Source organism: Phyllostomus discolor, chromosome 4 (genome assembly GCF_004126475.2).
Source record: "Phyllostomus discolor isolate MPI-MPIP mPhyDis1 chromosome 4, mPhyDis1.pri.v3, whole genome shotgun sequence".
NCBI lineage: Eukaryota > Metazoa > Chordata > Mammalia > Chiroptera > Phyllostomidae > Phyllostomus > Phyllostomus discolor.
In genome coordinates this window covers 59948726-59964313 of record NC_040906.2, presented here as the reverse complement: position 1 = coordinate 59964313, position 15588 = coordinate 59948726, and the positions used below count along the sequence as shown (strand labels likewise).

Below are 15588 nucleotides of genomic sequence, written 5' to 3'. Positions count from 1 at the left end.
TCAGGTTGTCACTTTCTGTAATGTTTTAAAAAAGCAGATGTGTCAAAACACTCTATGTCTTCGTTTCTCAAACCAACTTGCAGAGAGGGTGGTTAATTTGGTATTTCCCAACTGTCGGTGGTATTTCTTTTATTTCAAATGATCCAAAGAAAACTTCACATTATTTTCTATGTAGAAAGAACTTCCTTCTGCATCTATCCTGAGTATGTACAACATAGTATAAAGGGTTTTATTGTTAAATCCACGAACTCCAGGAAAACTTAGAGACCTTCTTATTTAGAAGGTGAGAAAGATGAATCCCAGAGAGATTTAATCCAGCTGCTTAAGATCACTGGCTTGTTAGTGTCACAGCACCATTTCTCCCCAGAGAACCCCTATTGATTTTTTTTGTACTTTCCGTAATGGGCTTAAGACAGATTTTTCTCCTGAAGTCCCATCTGTTTTTCCTTCACATCTCAGTGTGTAGTTTGTCCAGACATCCCCAGTTCCACCACGATCTTCCGTCTAACCTTGTTCCCTGGAGATATAACTGTTTCTCACCCACAACCGAAGCACCAAATGCCCAGAATGCTCTTCTTAGCAGAAAGTTCTGGAGAGCTCAGGATCAGGGGTATAAATCCCGATCTGTAAGAGTATACCTTGATTTCTTTAAGGTCCTATTCATTAGAGCAGAAAGTTTCAGGCTTTCTTTATGTTCATTCCAAGTGTTTTAGTCTACTTGAGGATTGTCTTAGGGATGCATTCAACCTAGTTCCTTCCTCAATTATTGTTCCTGTAAATAATAAATGTATTACAGGTCAAATTATTGTCCTTAAATGTGACTTTTTGTTGCATTAAAAGGTAGCTATATTGCCAAATAAGGATTTTTATGAATTATATATTAATACACATGCAAGAATATAGAGCTGCCCCAGGAATAATATATAATTGCAATATAGTAATATAATTAAATAATATATTATATAATCTGTTACCCTCCCAAGTGTATAACTACTTCAAGAATGGTATACTATAATGAGTGTAATATAATGGTTACTCCAGATGTCTATTATTTAACTATAATTTATTATATTTAAGGTAAAAAGATAAATTTGTTAATCCTGAAACAAAATTCTGTGTACTTAATGCCTTTTCTAAATTATGTATATGAATTATTTATATATCAGGAATTATGTAATACAAAAATAAAATCATGTTTAAAGACTGTATATTTCCTTTTATAAAATTAAACTATTTTAGCACACTATGTACTTCTTGATTTAATTAAGTTACATCTTAAAGTGGTTGTTTGTATAGTTGCCACCTGTCTAGGGCACAGTCTTCAATAGTTAAGACTATAGCACTTTTCAAGCAACAAATGAGTTTATAGAAAGTTTTTCAATTGGAATTTAGACTTTTCATTAAAGTCATGAAAGGTGTTATCATTATGACTGATATTGTTTATCAATTATAGATTTTCCTAAAAAGTTATTTTTTATGTTAAATTTTGTTCCAGCATATTAACATTGCATAATTGTTTTTGACATTGGTGGGAAAACTTAACTCTTTACTCTTGTAAGCTCTGAAAGACTTAGGAAGATTTATTATGTTTTTCTCACAAGGCTAATAATGTATAGGTAATTTATTCCCTTCTTGAGAATTTATGCTTTATAGTGAAGTTATAAAGCATTAGTAATTGAAAACATTTTCAACATATGCATTTCTCCTAACTAGAAAAAGAACTACAAAAACATGATAATAATTCCTATAAATTTTAGCCTTCTATTATTAAGGTAAATAAATACTTTTGTGTCTTTAAATCAGAAGGTTAGATTCTATAAGATGAAAATACTTACATATAATATCCTAAGGTATGTGCTTTATGCATTTACAAATGTGTATTTAGAAATATATTTATAGATGAAGACTTTGGAATTTTAAAATATTTGTCATAATTTTTACAGGCAGTTTTGCTTTGTTAAATTATTTTTTCTTTAATATAGAACATTGGTTTCATAGGATATTTTAATGGAGTACTATAGATTATTTTTATATTCCTTGGGATAAAATGTAAGCTCCACATAATGAGTTTTATGGTTTGTGATATCTTTGTTTTACAGATAAATTATGTAGTTATAAGCCTTCTAAATACTTGTGCTGAGGTCTTGATTTTGGAAAGCAGCATATTTAATGTAGTCACTTAAAGTCTAGCCTATGGACTTTCTAAGTTACTCTTAAGAGGTTTAATTATTTTCATTTTAAACTTCTTGGAAAAATTGTTCTCAAAGTATTAAACTTGCAAAAGAACTATCTGGTCTTAAAAAAAAATCTCTATCTCATCTCTCTTTGCCAGAGCTCTTTTCTCTCTCTCCCTAGGCTATTCCCACTTTGATCTTTGGCCCCCATTTCATTAATGCAAACGCATAAAATCAATCACTACAGCAGATAAAAATCTTATTCTCAAGATTCCCTACAAAGTGATTTCCATAAAAAGCAACTCAAATGAATTAGAAACAAGAAACAGGCTGTGTAAAATTGATTTTAAAGTCACTGCTTGGTTTGCATTGAGGCCCTGTGCATAACAAGTAGTATTTACTCTTAAGAACATTAACATTCATTTTTCAGTCCTCACCCTTTACTGTAAGCACGTTCTCTTGTTAAGGATCACTTTTGTTTTGTGTGCATTCATTTCAATCACAGACATCTCATATCAAGAAATTCAACTATGGCTCTTTAGCCACAACAAATGTTAATATTTTCATTCTTGTTTTCTTTACTTGGATGTATCTAAATTCTCTGATGAGAAATTAAAATTGAAGAATGATCAGACTAAGTATAGAATGTGAAGGATATGGAATAAAGGTGAAGACAAAAGTCATAATTAACTCTGTAAGGACAAATGTGTTTATATTTCTTTTGAATAGGCATATTTTGAGTATTAATTAATTAAAATGTATTGTGCACAAAGTTTAGGTAATGTAACATAAAATATTTAAATCTATTGGAAAATCCTAGTTGTATTATGATTAAAGTATATTAACTTAATTGAGTGCATGCTCTTCCTGAAAATTTCAAGATTTCTGATACTGAAGAAGTTTCTTTTAGAGATATTGAATAGAGAAACTAGAGTATTCAGTTTATTGATGACAAATTAGGAAAAAACACAGGTAAAGAAATAAAGATATTTGTAAAGGGTAAAAGACATGTTTAACTACTTAAAAATTTTTATTTGTAGTATATTTATATAACCTATATTTATTAAAACTATATTGATGGATTACCATATGTAAAGCACTGTTCACAATTGAACAAATTTTTCCAACTTTGATTTATCTTTTCTTACTTCATGACACTTGCAGGTTGATCTGCATTTTATGAAAAAGATTCCTCCAGGTGCTGAAGCTTCAAACATCTTAGTGGGGGAGTTGGAGTTTTTGGATCGAACTGTAGTTGCATTTGTCAGGTTGTCTCCAGCTGTATTGCTTCAAGGACTGGCTGAAGTCCCCATCCCAACCAGGTAAAAAATATAAGAGCCTCTTTTGCATTTTTCTTAAACCATTTTTAATATAGAGAAAAGAAACAAGGAATAAATATAATGTATTCAGAGTTTTTTCTTGAAACTAATCCACAAAACTCTTGTTTCTTTTTGTTTGTGGAAGAGGCAGAAAAGTTCTTTAAAAGTTTTTCTTTTCTTTACTCCTTCCTCTCAAACTTTTATATTTTCTTGTAGACATACTCCTCATCTCTAAATACCCTGGTCAACATCACCAAGTAAATCCTTTCTTATAATTTTCATAAAAAGTAATAAAGTGTTAGGCTTTTCTCAAAGATTGCATTTGACTGTGGGCTAAACAAGATCCTGTGTATGAGTGTGGTCAAACTCAAAACAACCAAAGTTTTCAAGGCTTAGTTTATGCTTCAATGAGTAGGGCCCTTCATAGTATATGTAACTGGCAAGATGAAGCCAGTCCCTGCTGTCTTGATGTGCTGTGTGTTTCCATCCTAGGCACAGCATACCTCCCATATGTAGTGGAGAGTCTGAAGGATCATTGGTAGTAGCATCATGGTAATATGTCTGAATCCAAATCAAAAGTACAAATTTAATTTGATTATCTAAACTTGTTTTTATTGAACTATTCATAAAACCAACAACAATTTAGAGATAGTATAAACTGAATTGTAATTGTTTATAATTTATCTCCATTTTATAGACATAAGGCTGTCCACAGGCAAAAAATGTACAGAAAAATATCATTGACTTCAGCACATTGGGTTCCTAGCAAATTCAGCCAGGAACCTTGTTTTCTTCCCTTCCCCCTCCATCAAATGTGATTTCTATATAAAGACTTTCACTCCGATCTTCTTTTCATAGAAAAACATATCTCTTTGGGGCCTCCTCTTTCACATGACTGGTGCCCGCTGTTTGATGCTGCATTTCAGATACTGTTAGTATGCCTCCTCTTCCCAAACATCCAATGCCTCAGCTCAGTTAAGATGACATAAAGTTCAGGTGCTGTGGCATCTGGGTTTGTAAAATGTTTCCTTTGTGAACCTTTAGCCTCAACTCAAAACATAGGAGATCATATTACTCTGTGCTTTGATTATGGATAAGACATCCCCAAAATATGGAATAGTTTAGTCAGGAGAGTCTCACTGTGTAAGAGCTCAGCTCACTGAAGTGGGATTCAGTGTTCGAGTACCTATTCCCTAATCTGGTTCAAGGAAGGAACCTGGGTACCAGTCAGGTCACAAAAAGAAGTTCATCCTTTTGGAGGGCTACTGAGACTTCTGATGCAAACCAACATTTATATAAAAAGGTAAGGATGACCTGAGTGCATTAAAGTGGCACCTTACTGTATGATCGAAGCTAATTTTTCTACATGCCTATTCTATAACCTATTCAGAGATTCTGGGAATTTGGGATTCAGATTTAAGATGTCAAATTTACTAATTGTAGAGGTATCATTTTAGTAGTTTAAAATTCCTTTTTAGTCTTCCAAGCAGTGCATTCTTGTTCCACCATTTAGGATAGTGTCAGATGAACTCTGAATAAATGATGGCCATTTATGACCACGATGGTTCCTGTATTTCAAAGGAAAGAAAAGAAAAATTCCCAAAAGTAATGTCATAATGGGGTTATGCACCTACACTTTGAAAACAGCCAAGGTTTAGGTGACCTCATTTCATACTGACATAGCAAAATATGTGGAGAGAACAGTGGAAGAAAAATTAGGGGCATGGTAGAGCCACTGTATAGGGAGAGACTAAAAAAGTTAGGAACAGTGAAAAATAGAAGGTTAGTTAGACAAATATTGAGTAGAATAAAGAAAGCCATTTGAGGTTCCTAATTATCCTTTCTTAGGAGAACAAAAGGTCACTCCATGACTATAATAGTAACACATAGTAAAAATGTCAGAAAATAATCTTTTAGGACTTTATAAATAGCCCTGGAACAGAAACCTGAAAGAGACATGTACATAGATTGGAATTTTCTTAAAAGTGTAATAGTTGATAAAGCATCTGCTACCATACTAAACTATTCCTGTTTGAAATATTCAAAGGACATATCTGTATAGAATCAATTGACTTGGATTCACTTTCAACGGACACAAAAACTTCCTGTCAGACCCTATAGGACTGTGTAATATACGCTTCATGTAAAAACATGTATAATTGCTAAAGTTTATAAGTAAATGAAGTGTACAATTATAGTACCTATTTTTGTATACCTTAAAAAGACATCTGTCTTCATACTTCAGAGCATAAACCACTGAACAAATGGTTACATTGCAGAAGATAGGACATTTAAAATTCTTCACAATTTCCCTGCAGCACTTTACTTTTCAGAGACAGGACAACTACCAGTTCTGCAGAGGTAGAGCACATGTTGATTTCTTCAAAAACTCCAGTTGTGATGATAAGTTTGCCAGCCTTTCAATCTATTTAGATGGAATATCACAGTGCAGCTGGTGTTTTTATTCCTCCAGCATTGGAGTTAATAGAGCATTAATTCCCCATTTTTTCCTGCCTAATTCATCTTTGATTCCTGATGACAATTTTTTTTCTATTTATGTACATTTTACACACCCTATTGTTTTTTGATTATATGTTCTTTCTTTGTTCATACAAAGAAATTATATTACCTTCCCCCCGTGTACCTAGTTCTACAATTTATTAGTGAATTCTCTTTTTTATTATTCAGAAAGTTTTAATCAGATTTTAATTTTGTCACCTTACTCTAAAAATTATAGAATCCTTGCAATTCTCACTAATAACTGTGTAGGCTCTACCAGTATTGAAATGAGGGAAACACTGAGATCAAAATAACCACAGATTCCCATTGCTTAAGAGCATAAGAGTCAAGCATTATGAAATATTTCAAAATAATAAATGGTGAAAAATACCAAAGTATTTGATATAGAAATCCCCATCGGCAGTAATTCCTTTGAGATGAGTGATTCTGTACTATTAAAATAATTTTTACATTTCTACCATGAAACATTTGCTTTATTTTTTTTCTTAATTACAGATTTTTGTTCATTCTTCTGGGACCCCTGGGAAAGGGTCAACAGTACCATGAGATTGGCAGATCAATTGCAACCCTAATGACAGATGAGGTATTTATTCAAGTTTGTTGGGAACATTTTGCCCACTAGGTACACCTAACTTTGGGGGCTCCTGTATTTGTGACAATTTGCTGTGAATTCGATTTCTCTGTATTGAATCCTCCTTCTTCTGTGATTTCACTATGAAATTTCTTTTGGAAAAATTTATTTAAAAGGGGTAATAAATTCACACACATGAATATAATGCTTTGAAATCTCATAGTCTAAAAATTTGTTATTTAGTAACATTTAAAATATATGTATTAATATTCCCCTTATATATGTTTTTAGAGCAAGTAGTATTATCATTACTATCATTGCAAATCTTGTTTTGGGCAAAGTAATTTAAAAAGGTTTTTTAAAAAATATTTATTTATTTATTTTTAGAGAGAGGAGAAGGGAGGGAGAAAGAGAGGGAAAGAAATGTCTACGAGAGAGAAACTGATCAGTTGCCACTTGCATGCACCCTGACCAGGGACTGAACCTGCAACCTGGGTGTCTGGACCAAATCAAACTTGTGATCTTTTGCCCTGTGGGCCAATGCCCAACCAATTGAACCACCTTGGTCAGGCCTTGAAAAAAAATTTTGACAACTTTACTGAAATAAAAGTCATATGGCACATAATGTGTACCCATTTGAAGAGTACAGTTCATTGCTTTCTAGTAAGTTCAGAGTTGTATGCAACCACAGTGAGTGGGCAAAATAATTTTAAGTTCTCAAGAAAAAACAATGGTAGATTATCTGAATACTATACATGACAATAAAAACGATGCAACATCCATGGGCCTTATGTAGCGGTTCTCAACCTGGGAGTGTTTGAACCATTAGAAAATAATAGTTGGATTTCAAATGATCCCTCTAATACAGCACATATATTTTCTAGGTAGAAGATTTGTACGTTGATTTTTTGAACTGCAAACAACTTTTGTCAGCTTCTCAAAGAGTTGTGTATCTCAAAAATGTAAAAAAGAACATAAAATGTAGTATTATATAACTGGTTTCTTGTATTCCTCAACACCTTATTGAGGTCTATTTTTATCACTTTATTGTTCTTATTAAGGAGGAGCAGATGCAAAAGATCACAGAAGGGGCATAAATTCAATACTTAGTAGTAAATAACAAATAGGGATTGTACAATTTTAGAATCTCTTCTAAATAATTTAATGATGTATTTACTGAACTTTACATAGCTTTGAATACTTCAAAGTCTGTAAAAAGAGCAAATTAATATTGTGTATCCCTTTTCATAGCCTTATGAAATCTGAAAATTTGAACTTGTGTTTGATAGAAATTACTCTATCTGCTCAAATTATGTTTTATGGTTTTATATCAGTTTGTTGTTGATATCTACATATAGGAAACCAAAAGTTAGAAGAAACACATTTTTTTCATCAGTTTCAGAAAAAAACAGCTTATTGAGTATATTAGTTTCCTATGGCTGCCATAAAAAATTACACAAACTGGATGATTAAAACAAGAGTAATGCATTTTCTCATATTTTGGGGCAGGGTGGGTCTATGAGAGCTTTAGAGGAAAACCTTCCCTTGTCTCTCTAGCTTCTGGCCGCTCATGGTGCTCCTTGGCTTGTGGCAGCAAAATCCCAGTCTCTGCCTCCCTCTTCACAGGGCCTTCTCCCTTGTGTCTCTCTGTGTCATCTACTTTTCCATGTCTTATAAAGACACTCACAAAATTTAGAGCCCATCCTTATCCAGGATGACCTCATCTTAAGATTCTTACCTTAATTACATCTGCAAAGGTGTAATTCAAATGCAGTCACATTCTCAGGTTCAGGTGGATATATATATATATCTATCCCCTCTCAATGCATATATCACCTCATTATGAGGACACTATTTCATCCACTACAATATGTAACATTTTATTGAAGAAATCTTGGAGAAGATAACAGAGTGAAAAAAAGGGCTTCATGAGGATCACCAACTTGCTCTAGTAGAACTCTTTATGAGATAACACTCACAGTATCTTTGCTTGTAGTATTTCCACATTGATTAATACCTTGCAATTTTACAGTATTGCAAAATAAATGACACTGTTATTTGTATTCTACAAGTTCATGGGTGCATATATTTCATGTTATGTTTCCACATGTAAGACATTGGGGTATTACTTTAAGATATCTCTGGGGCATGGATCATGTTACATGGTGAAAAGAGCATATTGTGTCATGGCAGGTCCATACATACCCAAGGTCTCTCACTTCCTAAATTTCCCCTCCTCCAGTTAGGAATTAAGATTTCTCATTGGAAAGATGTCAGTGTCCAGGTTGTTAACTAATCAAGTGGACATAGAATAACAGAAACATTCATGTTTTTTAAATTTTAGATTTAGAATAAGAGCAGATAAGGACTTCCATTTATTTCCTTGATTAATGAGGCACCTAAAGTGGATTCAGACATGAATTATTTAGACTTAGAGCTTAGCTTTAGCGCAACTCTTTAGTTGATAACTCCCTGATAACAGTGGCATGGAAAGTCATGGCAGAGAAAGTCATTTGGAAATTTACTCCAAAAGAAGAGATCTGTTGACGACAATAGGACATGTTAATTACAATAGTACATTCATTGACTATCAACAATGATTAAAACCTTTTAAAAGAGAAAATAATATTTTTTTGTTCAAAGCCAATGAGGAAAAATTATTTTGCTTATCTAAGTGCTTTGAAGGCTATTAATTGTACACATTAAGAACTAAATTTAACATGTTAATTCATAAAGTTCACTTTAAGAAAATGGTGAATTGGATTGTATTATCAAACTGTTAATTCCATGAAAGCAGTTACCACTTACTCATTTTAGTGCCCTTATTTTTCTCAGGAGCTTAAATAAATATTTGTTGATGAGCTCTTTGTGTGTTTTTCCTCTCCGTACTGGGAAATCTTGTTTTTTTCTTTTGTATCTTCAGACTTACTATAGTGTCTGGCACTCATAGTTCAATACATTTCTTTTTAATTTAAATTTTATTCTTCAATTACAGTTTACATTCAATATCACTTTGTATTAGTTTCAGGTATATAGCTTAGTGATTAGATAATCATATATGATTTCATTTACATGTGACACCTGAAGAATAAAATAAACAAAAATAAAAATAGACTCAATAAGTTTTTTAAAAGGTTTTACTTATTTATTTTTAGAGGTAGGGGAAGGGTGACAGGAAGAGAAGGAGAGAAACATTTATCGATTGCCTCCAATGTGTGTCCCCGGGTCCCACACCTGAAACCCAGGCATGTGCCCTGACCAGGAATTGAACCAACGACCTTTCGCTTTGTGAGATGACACCCAACCAACTGAGCCACTCTAGTCAGGGCTCAAATGTTTTTATAAAGGAATTGAAGACTGAATGTGTTAAATCATTTTTAGTAATACCCTGTCTTGAGTTACTCCAATCATTTATTTTCTATTTTTCTGTTGAGTATTACTAGAGATAAAACATATGATTTTATTTATTAGCACTACTACCAATGTATTATTCTTTTGATTCTCGAACATTATTAAACACTTCAGTGATCTTTTATTTATGTAGATAGTATGTCACTGTTGATCATAATAGAACTTGAAATTGGGAATTTAAAAAATTATGTATTTGTTTAAATAGAACAATAATAAAGTCATTGTATATTAGCACAAATAACAGTTTTATGAAAATAAAAGCAAAAACGAAAATTAAGAAAATTGCTAAGATGAGTGCCATTGTTTTTCTTTTTCTTGTTCTGCATTTTTGAGCCAACAATTTTCTTTCTCTGTCATCTAGATTTTAAGTCAGCAGTGACTCCGTTCAGTCAGCAAAGACAGCCAATAGATAGTAGCTATTTAAGAAATTCATTTGAAATTAATGTTCAGGTTTTTCCCATCCTTAATATAAAACCTCTTACTGCTTACTATACCATCTACCATTGAGGTACTGCTTGAATCTGAATCTCAAGAGCTTTTAAGGTTCGGGCTCTACCTGGTCCTAAATATCTTAGCTTTCTTCATCTCTTGGCACATTGCAGTGATTCCATCACTACCACTGTACTGAAACTGCTTTAAGTAAGGTCACCATTTTCAAACGGTGTATCCTGTCTTTGATACTCATGTCACTTGATATCTTATTGGCTCTGACATTATTGAACCCTTCTTTCTTTCTTTCCCATGAAGTACAGCTAAAAATAGTTGTGTGCTAAATCTTTGAAATTTGTGATATCCCTTACCCTGAGGTCATAAATATACTCTTCTGTGTTATGCTCAATGGGTTTTATACTTTATCTCTCACATGTAAGTTTTTGATCTACCTATAATTGCATTTGGTAAGATGTGGGTAGAGATCTAATTTCATTTTTATATAGATAATCACTTGGCTTAGTGCTGTTTATTGATTTTTTCATTATTTATTTCAATGGATAGCAATGCCTGCATTCAAACAAAAATTATTCATTTCTGTCTCATCACTGTCTTTATTACAGCAGCTTTACTATAATGCATCTTCATCTCTAGTAGGACAAATCTCTCCCTCATTTTGTTCTTCATTATTTCATTGAATATGTATTTATCAAATGTGAACTATTTATCAGGCACTCTTGCAGCTACTGGGGATGTATCAGTGAACAAATTGGACAACATCCTTTCTTTCATTGAGCTAACAGTCTAGTGGAAAGACAGATTAACATATAGATAAGTAGAAAATGTGATATATGGTGATGAGTGCTATGGAGGACACCATGAAATCAGCGAAGGGAGACAGCGGTGGAATGGGGAGTGCTGCAAATAAAAAGTAGGTGGTCAGGGAAGGCCTTACCAAGAAGACATTTCAGCAGAGAACTAAAGGAGGAAGAGCAAACTATTCAGATATCTGAGGGAAGAGCTTTCCAAGGAAAAAGATAAACAAGAGCAAATGCTTTGAAACTGGAGTGTGCCAGCAATATCCAGGGAATAGCAAGAAGGAGAACACAGTGGAACAGGAGGTAGAGAGGGAGAGAACAGTGGGCAATGAGATCAGAGAAGTAACCGATCAGTCTGTAGGAGTTTTGTAGGTCATGTAAGGATTTTGAGTTGGGATGCAAATGGAAGATTTTGAGTAGAGAAATGACATGATATATTCTATATTTTAAAAGGATCACTGAACTCCTGGTTTCAGCCCTTGTAGAGGAGCAAGAATAAAAGCAGAGACCACTTAAGAGTCCATTGCAACAATCTAGGCAGGCAATGGCGGTGAGAGAAATCAATGCAATTCCAGTCAAAATCCCAACAGGATTTTTCAAGGAGCTTGATAAGCTTATTCTAAGCAATGTATGGAACAGAGGTCCAAAAATAGTAAAAGCAGACTTGAAGGAACAAAACAAACACATTTGCTGTGTGTTTGTTTGTTTTCTCATTTGTTTTTTCCTACTTCACTGGTGCTTTTTCTCAGTCTTCTTTTCTGGATCCTTCCTTCTTCCCTCCCACTGCATTGAGGAGAAATTTGCTCCTTAATTATCCACTCTGGCTCCTATGTTATCAGTTTCTCCCACTCTACTATATCATTTTTATTACCTGACAAAGATGTTCCAAATCTCCTATCTTTTAAGAAGAAGAGAAAGGAAGGGAGGAGGAAGGAAAGTAAAGAAAAAAGGGAAGACACTTCCTAGTTGTACGAGCTTGGGCAAGTTAACTTCAACTCTCTCTGCCTCAATTTCCTCATCTTTGAACTGGGAATGATAATATTAGTGCATATTTCATGTTATTGTGACAAATACATATTTATTGTCTACTGTTCATTGAAGATAAAGTGGTGGAAATTAAAGGCATGTTTGCTGGCCTCATGGAACAACCATGAAGGCATCCTTGACCCTTCTATTTCTTTCACACCCAAATCTAATTAATCAGTAAACCTTCTTGGGTCTAGTTTCACAGTATTTCCAGAATGCTACTGCTTCTCCCTTTCCGAACTGTTATCACCTGGCTTTCACTCGTATCACCTGGTCTATCCCCATTATTACTCTGTTGTTGCCATGGACTCCTAGTTGTTATCTTTGCCCTTGCACCATATATTCTGTTCTCAACCCCGAAGTTAGCACAGTCAGTATTTTGCTCAAGACCCCCTAATGGCTTCCCATTTTATTCAGAGTAAAGTCAAAGTTCTTATAATAATCTACAAAGCCTTACAGGATGTATTTCTGCCTCTTCTACCTTACCTCTCCAACTCATCTCCTGTTACTCTCCCTCTAGCTCACTCCTCCTTAAGGAACTGGCCTCCTTGCTATTTCTCAAATATGACATGTGTTCTCTTACCTGAGAATTTTTGCACCAGCTATTCTCTCTGCCTGGAAAGCTCTTGCTTCTGATAGCTACATGTCTTGCATCCTTAACTACTTAAGGATTTTGCTGAAATGTCTATTCATTGAGGATTTCCCTCAACTCATTTAAAATTGCAGCATCCCCGTCATACCGTTATTCTTCTCTTCTGCTTTATTTTTCTCCATACACTTTCTTTCACCATCCAACAAACTATATACTTATATTGCTTATTTTTTATTTCCCCGCTCCCTCTAAAATGTAAGCTACATGAGGGAATGGATTTTTGTTGGTTTCGTTCACTGCTCTATCCCTAGCACATAAATACTTTGATAAATATTTATTGAATGAATGTTCAGAGCTTATGTTTATTAGGAAAAAAGGCATTAGACAACTAATTAAATAATTAGCAATTGTAATGAGTAATTATAATTACAGAGAAAGCTGTCAAGAAAAAGGACAAGGTGTCAGGGGAGTATTAACGAGATGTCTAATCTTTGAGAGTGGATCAGAGAAGGCTTCTCAAGAAGTCAGATGTATATTGAAATCAGGATGTTAGGATAGCTAGACAAACAGAAGGGAGAAGAACAATTTAAAGTAATTAAGCTATTGGGGAAAATGATAGGGAAATAATAATAAGTAAAATTTTTATTATAAAATCAAACTGTGATATATATATGTATATGTATGTCATATGTATGTATGTATATCTATATATACACGTCTTTGAGGAGCTTTGAAATAATAAAGAATCATCTATTCTGGATGAATTTGGATGTTCATCTGTCTAAAGCAGGTATAAGATCATGTGATCTCTTGGAGCATCTTTTAAATTAAATGAGATTAAATCAAGAAACATTTCAAGAGAATAGCAATTAGCAGATAAAGAGTAGAGCAATTTAACTCTGATTCGGATTAAAAACATTTGCAATTCTTAAAAGTTCAGGTTAGGTCTCCTGGCCATATAAAGATCTTTAGAAGAGGACAGCTATTCTGAGCCATAAACTCAGTGGTTTATGACAGGAAAAATCTGTGTTTTCATATTTAAAAATTCTCTTTCTCAAAATATAACTAAACCATTAATACATCTTTGATGTCTTTATATTTTCCTAGGAAAGGAGTGTGTATTTATTATACCAGCGATTTGTGTGTGTGTGAAATGTTCTTAGTTGGAAGGTAAAGACAAAGTCTTTGAAAATCATTATCACTTCTTTAGCAGTTTAGAATGTCAAACCACTCACTAAAACAAATGATCTAAAAATAGAAAGGAGTATATGAAAGTAAAATTTTCCTGTAAAGTTTGGGGCATTTGGTTAATGTAATATAGATTAGCATAAAGAATAATACATTAGTCCCAAATCTCAAATGTTTGTTAAATTTCATATTATCTGGAATACAGAAAATGTCATAAATATTTATATTATATTTAGTATAAACTAACTTTTCCCATTTATTTTTATTTTACCTACTTTTTATATATTAAACATGTTATTCATACTTAAGAGATTAAGGATCCTACTAGAATAACCAACTGAAATCTCTGTGGCTTATGACAGCCAAGATTTATTTCTGTTGTGCTCTGTGTCCATCACAAACTAGCAGAGAGGCTCTGCTAATTATAGCCATTCAGGCTCATAGAAGCTTCAGCTTGACCTGTTTTCTCAGTCACTATGGCAGACAAAAGGCTATGTGATAAATCCCAACTGGGGCTCATAACTTCCATTGGAAAGTGACACATATACACCTAAATAGAGCATACCTGACCCTAATATGGAAGAAAGCAAGGGCTGCACTCCTACTCTGTCTCTAGAAGACCTGTGTTATCTGTCCGTAGCTAAAATGACTACCACAGGGTGTGTGTGTGTGTGTGTGTGTGTGTGTGTAAATGTAGCTCATACTTTGAGTGGAAATATACTTTCCAAACTGTATGGATATATATCAGAAAACCCTATTTTATAACCTTATTATTACTTAATGATTTTAAAAAATTAACCTTTTAAATTAATTTATGTATGCCAGGGTGTAAATATTGCTAAAATTTCTAATATATTCTATAAATTTGCATCTCTATTTTTAAGCAAGGGCATCTTTCAGAAAGTTTGATTTACTATACATAAATAACCTTTGCTGAGCTTGAATCATTAATTCTATTTTAATGAGCTTCCTTCTGTGAGAGCTAAAAAAAATAATAATACTTTTCCTCCCACCTTCTAAGTCTTGTAGGCTGGGCCAATAACCACATTAACAGAGACACATTAACAGTAGAAAATCAAAGTTTAATACATGCATGTGGGGAATTCACACAGGCAGAAAATTCCAAAGAGAGTGAGGCAAAATTGGGTATCTAAGACATTTTGTACAGAGAACAGGACTCGTGGGAACAGGGTATTAGATTTCAGAAGTGAGAATGGGCCATTTACAGGTAGTTGAAGAAGCGTGAAACACACCAGGCAGGAAAACCCTTGCTAGGTGTGACTCAGAAACAGTGGGACACAGAGGGCATCTAGCAAACTGGCATCTGCCCTCTTGTTTACCATACTTAATTCAAATCAGGCTAAGGCTGCATTCTAAGATCTTCCTGAAGCAGGTTTCTCCCTTTGAATCTCTTGGGCTGGAAGGGGGAGAGATCAAAGGTTCTTTGTGAGTCTTTTGTTTCTCAATAAATAGTTGAAAATCAATATCTCTTCAAAAGCAGCTTTAGGGTGGCAGAATTTTGGTCTCTTCACTTCCATCC

The 15588-nt window shown here is 33.7% G+C and overlaps 1 protein-coding gene across 13 annotated transcripts in view; it reads left to right on the top strand.

Moving 5' to 3' along the window:
- The window catches only part of SLC4A10 (solute carrier family 4 member 10), a 277108-nt gene that overhangs the window by 179834 nt on the left and 81686 nt on the right, over positions 1-15588 (top strand). For all 13 annotated transcript variants that reach the window (XR_003684369.2, XR_003684370.2, XM_028508732.2 and 10 more), the window contains 2 exons: positions 3339-3496; positions 6509-6596. Coding sequence is in view for 11 of the 13 variants with exons in the window: in XM_028508732.2 (XP_028364533.1) it covers positions 3339-3496; positions 6509-6596 (246 nt within the window). In the remaining 2 variants the exon portion in view is untranslated. The remainder of the gene's footprint in view (positions 1-3338; positions 3497-6508; positions 6597-15588) is intronic.